Source organism: Sciurus carolinensis, chromosome 10, assembly GCF_902686445.1.
Source record: "Sciurus carolinensis chromosome 10, mSciCar1.2, whole genome shotgun sequence".
NCBI classification, from domain to species: domain Eukaryota; kingdom Metazoa; phylum Chordata; class Mammalia; order Rodentia; family Sciuridae; genus Sciurus; species Sciurus carolinensis.
In genome coordinates this window covers 129993968-130003017 of record NC_062222.1, presented here as the reverse complement: position 1 = coordinate 130003017, position 9050 = coordinate 129993968, and the positions used below count along the sequence as shown (strand labels likewise).

At 45.8% G+C, this 9050-nt stretch overlaps 1 protein-coding gene across 2 annotated transcripts in view; it reads left to right on the top strand.

The window, feature by feature from the left end:
- The first annotated feature begins 699 nt into the window (after positions 1-699).
- Positions 700-9050, top strand: part of C1qtnf7 (C1q and TNF related 7) — a 104969-nt gene continuing 96618 nt past the window's right edge. Inside the window, exon 1 of one of the 2 annotated variants that reach the window (XM_047567404.1) lies at positions 700-968. Coding sequence is in view for 1 of the 2 variants with exons in the window: in XM_047567402.1 (XP_047423358.1) it covers positions 1274-1295 (22 nt within the window). In the remaining variant the exon portion in view is untranslated. The other variant, XM_047567402.1, reaches the window with a different exon arrangement.

Sequence of the window (9050 nt, the reverse complement as noted above, 5' to 3'; positions counted from 1 at the left end):
ACTGAGTGGTTTATTTATTTAACCAATGTTTTCTATTCACTTAGGGGATTTTATTACTAGCTATTCATTAAGTCTGGCACAGGCATACATTGTCCTATGACTACTTCTATGGAGTTTGGACATATTAACCATCTCTATTGCATCTACACAAATGAGAGCCAAGATAGTCAAAAAGTGTTAATTGGATCTGAACATAGGCAATACTTCATTCATTCAATATTTATTGAGCACCTATTGTGTCGCAGGTACTGAGTAAGACCTGTTTTGAGATAATGCTATTTTTTTAATTAACTTTTTTAGTTGACCACACTTCATATTGTTTATAATTTGAGTTCACAAATGCTTGCAGTGTGTGTGTGTATATGGGGGTCGTACAGTCAGGGAAGGGATGGAAATAGTAACATTTGTAATACATTTACAGACTGAAATGTCAGAAGATTTATTCTGATTAGAAACTAAAATGTCAAAAGTTTTATTCAACGGCACAGACAAAAACTTGCAAAATAAGCAAACTTCCTAGAATTATGATTCACATATAGAATGAAACTTAAATATAACATCATTTTAAGTGTCTTCCCGTTTTATAAAAACATCAGGTACAATTATTTGACATTTTCAAACAGATACATTAGGGACACGTTGCACAGAAATAACTCGGCGAACACAAGCTGAAGATGTAAACACAGTTTCACGGGTATCTCCGTCTCCTGAGTTAAGGCAGAAAATTTCTTAAGTGCTTTTATTTTTTTCTTCATCCAACCAAACGATGCCATTGGGTCATTAGGTGTCACTTTAGAAGGCCAGAGAGAGGTGGAGTGTCCTGGCGCACAGAGCCACAGATGTGAGAAAGAAAGAGGGTGTTTAGATACCTGAGACCCTGGCTTTGGGTCCGCCTCTGCCTGGGGTTTGCAGGACGCTGCTCGCCCCTGCTCCCTCCTAACGAGTGTATATATTAAGCTCTTTGAAATGTGAGTATTATGGGAAGGATCGCAGTTGCTTTAAATTATAGGAGTTGGCAAGTGGCTGGGAGAAGGAGTGGGAGGCTGTTTCAACGGAGGAAGGGAGTCGGAGACTCGCGCCGCAGCATGAGTGCCCGGCTCCCCGCGCCTTCCCCTGCTCAGACCAGCACTTGATTTTTCATCGAGTCGCTTTCCGCCTTGTTTTGGAGCAGCTCCGAGCGATAAGCCTATTTCTGCTTTACATTTTTTTTAATGGTTTCTAAATTCATGGGACAACCAAAGCAAGAAAGCCTCATGTTTGGGGGAAAAGTTTGATGCCAGCAATACCCAGAAGAGGTAAGCTACTATATTTCATGACAGCTTTTCTCTTTTCTTTCCTCCTGTTTGGACTTTGTCAAAATATGTACTGGAAGGACTTGAGACAGCTACTTGTAAAGAAACGAGGAAACTTGTAGAAAGAATGTCAACAAATGATAAATCAGAGGTTGGAAAACCTCAGCAGCGGTGCCTTCTCCTACTTTCTATTCTGCTTGATGCGTGAATCTCTGTGAAATATCTTTGACTATTTGTAAAATGTCACTTCTTTGAGGAAATGCTGGAGGAGAGTCTCCAGAGTCTCCCATCTGACAGACCTAGCGGTGGTCAGTGTGGTGATGGGCTGATTTATGTCCAGGTCAGAGCATCTATGTTTTCCTATCCCATCATGTGCAGCTCAACTTCAGGAGCTGTGTTTCCTGCGACTCAGAAAACCTTCCCGGAGGTTTTAATATCATTCCCAGACTCCTCTTAATTGTGGTTATGATGACGTATTATAAACTTGTTTTGTAGGCTATGTCTTTTGTAGTTAAATAGATCATTTGAATTTGCCTTATAATAACACGGGAAGATGTTACAGATTCTATACATCCTTGGAGGAAAAAAATCTTGGACTTAATAATCGTTAATTCAAGTCACAGTCGGCCGACAATGTTGTTATCTCTGTCGGGTGACTTTGCCTTGCCAATGGTGCCTTATAAACAGGTAGGGAGCCGACGGCTTGAGAGACTTCCTTGTTTTCTGTGCATCGGTCCCAGACACAGCATCTGGGGGTTTGAGGTGGAGAGGCATTAATTGTGGAGTGCGCCGTTTCTGTTTCCCTGGGAACTCTGTTATCAGTGTTCCCATCTTTCCAAGGCAGAATTCCAGGTGCGAAATCGAGAGATCCACTGAGATCTGCAAACTCTTCCTGCAGGCTGATTTTTAACCGTCTCACATTGATTCCGCACACAGACACATGTGCTCACAGGCAGAGGTTTAAAAGCCCTGTGGGTCTGACTGAGCTCCTGTGGTTTGGGACATGGAGGTCGCCTCCGTCTGCAGAACCCACTGGGGTAGAAACATTCAGTCAAGGTGGCCAGGCCTGCGGGGAAATGTGAGGAGCTGCCAGGGACGCTGCTCTTGGGCTAAGAAAGGCTCTACCTTCCTGCTGTCCCCGTGACTGTTCTGTTTCTGGAATATGTTTTCCTTCTGTGTCAAGTTCTGGTTACATAAGGTGGATTAGCATGGCTTCCCTGACTTACGGTCTCAGAGATTAAGGTCAGAGGAAGGACATCCTGTAAAAAAGAAGGCAGCTCCATCAGCTTGTTGCGGGGCGGTCAGGGGGCACCGTTGTTAAACCTCTCTCTGTCCATCGTTCCAGTGAAGTAAGTGACCCGCTGCTGCCGAGCTCTTGTCCTTCTTTCTGGATTTCCTCTCTTCTGTTCTCCCTCCGCTCCGATCCATACCGACCCACCGAACGTTTCGGAGGGATCGGGGTTGGAGAGGCAAGATTATTACCCTTGCCTCCTTCCCAGTCCCTTCAGCCCATCCAGGCCGGTCGGGGAAGCCCCCACCCTCTCTGGAAGGGGGTCTCCGGGCCCCACCCATGACCTCATCGCAGGCAGCCGGGGAGCTGGGATGGCCAGCGCTTGCATGGCGCCTGAGCGCACCCTGGGGACGGGTGTGGCCTAGAACCGCGCAGTGTGGCATGACGTGGCTTCCCATCACGGGCTCCTGTGGAGGCTGGCGGCCTCTCTGGAAGACAAACCCGCCAGGCCCCACCCCTGAGACCAAGAAGGCCCCAATAAGGACGAAAACAAAGGGCGAGTAGGGTTGCTAACGAAGCCCGAGCCAGCTGGCTCATTGGAGGGCAGTCACGGGGGCAGTGGTGAAACCTGAACAGCGCCCTGGAAAGTGCAGGTCAGGGTGGTCCCCAAAAGGGTGCTAGTGACAGAGGCCTGGTGTGCCCCAACTGCACACCCTGGCCTCAGAGAGGCAGCCCATTCAAGGGGCAGGAGGCGGTATTAACTATAGAACTGCCAGAGGGTGGTGGCCAGGCCTCTGACCCACTTTGGATATGAACCAGGCTTAGCCGGGGTTGTGGGTTGCAGTCACAGGCCCCAGGCCTGTGTGCTGTACCCATTGAGCCAGGCCCAGAGATCCAGGCCTGGGGGCTAGGAAGGAGACATCGATTTAATTCAACAAGGCCTAACCCGGTTCCCACTCTGCAGGAGACACCTTAGCGCAGCTCTTTGACCACGGTTCTCAGCATAGACAAACCAGACGCCGACAGCAGTGCACAAAGCACCCAGGACACCAAGGACTGCTGTGCGATCAGCCTGCTGAAATCAAGGGAGCTTCTCGTGGAGTTGAGCTAGATCTTGGGGCTGAGCAGCTTGTCACAGAGAGTCATGAGGAACAGGGGCATCCAGGCAGAGGCTGGCAGGTGGAGGCACAGAGGTGTGAGGATCTCGGCCGCTCCATAAGCCAAGTTGCCCGGGAGGCCAGGCTCTGTTCCTGGGGCACATCTTTCATGGGTTATTATGAATATTTCCTGGTCAGGCAAATTTGAGAATGCAGAACACTGCACCCCCGTGGACTAGGGCCCCGGTTCTGGGTCAAAATGCCTGACTTCAAATCTAGTGCCCCCTCTTAAATGCCATGTGAACTCAGATCCATTCTAGTATCAGTTTCTTCATCTGTTAGTGAACATTTCCATCTCCAAGGGGCATTTTGAGGATCTAATTAGAGAATCCCTGTGAGAACCTACTATCAAAGTGCCTGGTGTATGAGAATTTAATGCATGTTAGCTGGTTTTTGGTTTAAGTGCTGGTTTCTCTACTGCAGAATCTCTCACACGTTTTACTTGGCTAATGTGTCCAATGACTCTCCATGAGAGGGTCATTAGAATCTAATATTTTCCAACTCATTTCACCAGGAAATAATTTTTTTTTTCCCCAAGTAGTATCACACAGACCACAAAGTGTGCTGGAAAATGGTAAGATAGAATAGGTCCAGTGAGAAGAAGCCAAATGTCCTTAAGGAGCACAAAGTTTCCCAAGACCTATTTGAAACGTACCAATCTTCACCAGCCACTTCACAAATGATCTTTCATATTTCTAAGCTCCAGAAGCCCCTTAGAACTTTGACTGTCTTAAATCTGTTTTCAACTTTTAGAAGGAAGGGGTGACAGCAACGTAAATTTTTGTCAGTGATTTCACACTTGAAAAGCTAGCCTCTGCCTATGATTTGAGAACTTACCGTGTAGAAGACAATGCAAAAGAGAGATACGAGAAGGAAATGTGATCCTGCTTTCAAGGAGTTATTGATTGAATGGGGAAAATAAGACATACCTTCCAATATCTGAAATGCAATATTAAATATTACAAGATATAATGTACAAAAGGCTCAATGTAAATGGGAATTGAAAGAAGAGACTCCAATAATCTGAATAATCAGTCACATTCTTTGACATCTATCATGCATGAGGAATTGGGCTAAGTCCTTTAGCATGCAATCAATCCATTTAAACCTTACAACAGGGCCATACAGCGGGAGTGAATTTGTTCATTTCACAGATGAGAAACCTGAGCCCCAGAGAAATTGAGTAACTTGCTTGGAGTCTTTCAGAACCCAGGCGGAAGCAAGTTCTCAACTTGGGTCACTCTGGTGCTCTGTGTCTATCACCAGGGGAAGACTCCTCCAAGGAGGGACCATGTCGACTGGCTTTGAAGGATGAGCAAGGGTTAGTGGAAGGTGCATTTCAGACAGAGAGACAAAAGCACCAGAGAGAAGAGCCCAGGAGGACAGACAGAACAGCAGCCCTGGCTGGACAAAGCACGTGTTCAGAGAGTGGAGAAGGGCGAGCTGAGGGACTCTGGGAATAATGAGAGCCTTGAATGCCAAACCACAGAGCTTGGACTTCTTTCATGGAATTATCATTAAAGGTTTGTAAACAAGAAAGTGACATGACCAGAAGGGATGATTAATCTGCTCACAGCAAGGACAGAGGCTGAACTTCAGTGGGGAGCTAGATTTGTGCAGGCAAGAGACAGCAGCAGCTGCGGCTCTCAGGGCGGTGAAGGAGGAGGGGCCCGCTTGGCTCAGCCTCCAAGGCCCTGACTGTCACCGTGGCCTTTCAAACAACCACCCTGAGGCCTCCCTAAGTCCAGAGTCCACAGGGGGCTCAGTTTTGATCCTGTAAAGTGGGAGAGGGTGGAGAACATAGAGTGCAGGAGGGACTAGTTGACCTGGGGGCCCTCCCAGCCCTCTAGCCATAAAGATAACATCCTAAGATGGAAATCATTAGCTGTGCAGTTCCCCATTCCATCCCCAGGTTCCAGACTTCTCCTTCATATCAAGCAGGCATGTTTCCAAAACAACTTTAGGGTCTACAAAAGTTTTATGAGTTTACAGCTATAGCAATTACATAATAATGGTATTGGCATGCAAGGATTGGGGGAGGGTGCATTCTGATATATCCCCTCAGGGGACGCTTCTGTCCATTTTCCTGGTCTCTGCCTCTTGCAAAACTCAACTGTCTATCTCAGACTGAGAACTCTCCCTGCAGCATGTACCATATCAGAGTCTTGCAGTGGTTTGAATGATAGTTAATTCACACTGGCGTCCTGTGACCTCCTACAACTTGTAAAGAGGTGATAAGCTTGCAGGGAGTAGAGATGAGTTCCTCTTTATTCTCCAATGCCTTATACCTGGAGCAGGTCTGAATGTTAATTGACAAACAAGTCTGCAAGAGACGTCGCATTTCTTTATTTTTCTCGATCCAACTTAAATCTGATTCCAAGAGTCTGTGCCAGTAAGAACTTCAGTTCCAGAAATCATTGGTGCTCCTAACGACACAATTTCCAACATTTGGGTCAGGCAAAGAGTCTGGAACATCCTCTGTCACATCAATTCCACCGAGTTTTTATGTCCCTTTTATAAGGAAAGAACCAAATGAAGGAAATAGGGGAGAAAGCTCAACAGGAACAGGTTTATTTGGGACAAACCTGCAGAGGGGGGACCCAGTGGATACTGAGACCCATCTTCTGCTTACAAGCTGAGGTAGATAGAGGGGCATGAAAGAATGGGGACATTTTTACCATTAGGCCATTGCTAGGGAAGGGTCCTTGTGGTTGTCACCTCCATTCTTTGAGGTGACCATTGTTCCATATCAGACCAGATGTTTTCAGAATCTAGTCCCAGATAACAGTTTCCTTATTTTGTGTGGTGAGGGAGTACTGTCTGAGGGTTAGGTCAGACCACGTCAAAGTGACCCTGAGGCAACTCTTGTTCTGAGATGGAAGATGTGTCCCAAAATGGCGCTGCCTGTGTCAAATTCTTCCCGATACCTCTCATGTCTGTGGATTCTACTTTCAAGCCCTGGTTGGGGACTGAAATTCACTGAGAAGCCTGGGAATCAGATATCTGAGTACTCTGGGCAGCCTTGCCCTCTGAGGTCAGGTGGCCACATGGGGCCAGCATGTCCACTTCTCAAAGATGTCCCCAGTCTTCCTAAGTTTGGAAAAATCTCTCATCAAAAGTCCATTACTTTCCCTTCCCACCATATACACCGAGGCTGGGACTCTGAAAAAAAAAAAAAGGAAGAGGTGCTGCTTTCAAGAAACTTCTACTTCTTGCTCTGCAAAACCCTTCAAACAAGGAAATGCAAAGGGTCAGGCAATGCTCTTGAAATGAGAAGCTGGAAATGGAGAAAGACACGCCGATTAACATTTTGGTATGTGATCCTGAAACGGGCCTACTCAATAATCATCAATAAAATATGTGCCCCACTAAATAATATCATGACTTCCTCGCAGTTACTGTTTGCCACTGGAGGAGGTATTATGATCAGATTCATAGTGTCTTTTTATTGAGTGCCTACTATAGGCCAACACTGCATATATATTGTTTCCATGTACCCATTTCTTACACTAGGAGAGGCAAATAGCTTATCTACCGACAGTAAGAGATGGAGCTAGTACTTAACACTCACGTTGTAACCATCTCCAAAACCTACGCCCTTTCCACACGACCACACTGAATCCCAAAAAGAACTCCTGACATTCTATTTGGCCATTTGGAGCTCTGACTAATCCTTCAGTAACCATTTCCAACTAAAATTTATTTTAAATGGAGTTCTTTCTTTTTCTCACCATAAACAGAGTGTAATTCTACTTGGTTCAGTGATAAGTCATCTAAAGAATTGTTTATTTCCCAACATGCAACTCATGGTGAGGTGGCAGGAGGGGAGATTCGATTCAATTTGAGAGGACAGCAAGGTCAAGCACTTTGTCTAAGGCCACAGTTGAAAGAGAACTCAAACTGCAGTACTTATTTGTCTTTCTTCTTCTGCCTCAAGGTCAAGGGAAGGAAGTCAGTCCTAACTAATGAAAGGCTATTTATAGAACAGTGTTAAATATTTGCAGTTTCAGGGCCTTTATGTGCTACCAGTAACACAGGACCAGCACTAATGTAGCTGCCTTAAAACACGTCCTAACAGATGTACTCTGAGAAGGCTTGAGAGCTGTTGTTGAAACACCAGAGCCTTGCTCACAGCTAACATCTCCCAACAGCAGATTTTCTTAGATTGATAAGCAATTTTTTTTCAGTTCCTTTTTTGAAGCATTAATTTATTTAGAAAAGACTTTCATGAAGTAATTTTTATCTCCTTCCACTCGAAGCTGGACACCACCGGAAGCTCAGTTAAAGGATCCTTGGAATGGATCAGAATTGCCAACACACTTTATCATATGTATCTCTATCAACTGCCAGGATCCTTCACAATTCCTCTTTCCTTCACAGTCAAAATCAGGCTCCTGGATGTGGCTTGAGGGTGTGCTATGATTTGAATGCCACTTCCCAAAAAGCATGTGCTGGAAACAGTGCTCAGTGCCACAGCTGGGAGGCGGGTCCTAATGGGAGGTGTTTAGGTCACAAGAGATCCACCCCCAGGAATGGGTTGATGCTCCCTGAGAAGGGTGGTGAGTCATATGGGACATGCTCTCTCTTGCCATTCTGCCTTCCATCGGGGGATGACACTGTAGGAAGGCACAGGGGCCCTTGCCAGACATAGGCCCCTTGATCAGAGACTCCTAGCCTCCAGGGATGAAATAAATAAAATACATTTGTTCTTTGTAAATTACCTAGTTGCATTTATTCTGTTACAAAACATAAAACAGATAACAAGAGGCCTTTAGAAATCTCTCTTGCTCTTTTTTTTTTCCCCAGTGCCACGGGATTGAACCCAGGGCCTCATGCGTCCTAGGCGATCACTCCACCCCTGAACTACATCCGCGACCCTCTGAGAATCTTTCTCTTGGCTGCCCTCCTCGTCCACCTTTGCTCCTGTCACTGTCCTCCAGACACTTTCTACACACAGTGAGCTCCTCAGTTTCCGGGGCAGCCCTCCTCTCTAACTGACATAGTTCTAAAGAATCTGAGTCCACGTCTTATCTTTGCACAAACTATGTTAAACCATATGAAATTACTGACCCTTAATCATTTTATTACTGACAAAAAAAATCACAATTTTATAGGATTCCAATATAATCTAGAAATGTAAAGACAAGCTCTCACTTCTTAAAGATGGTGTATGTGCCAGTTCTTACGTACAAGAAAAATGTGTTGATCATTCTCTGTCCCTGAGACTGAGATGGAACGGTGTCTAAACAGACTTAGAATTTATCTGAGCTGCAGACCTCACTTCAGCTCCAATGTCAGCAGAGGCAAAGCACTCATACCTAATAAAGTCACCCCTTCCGTGTAAACACCACGGCTCACCAGAACGCTCTT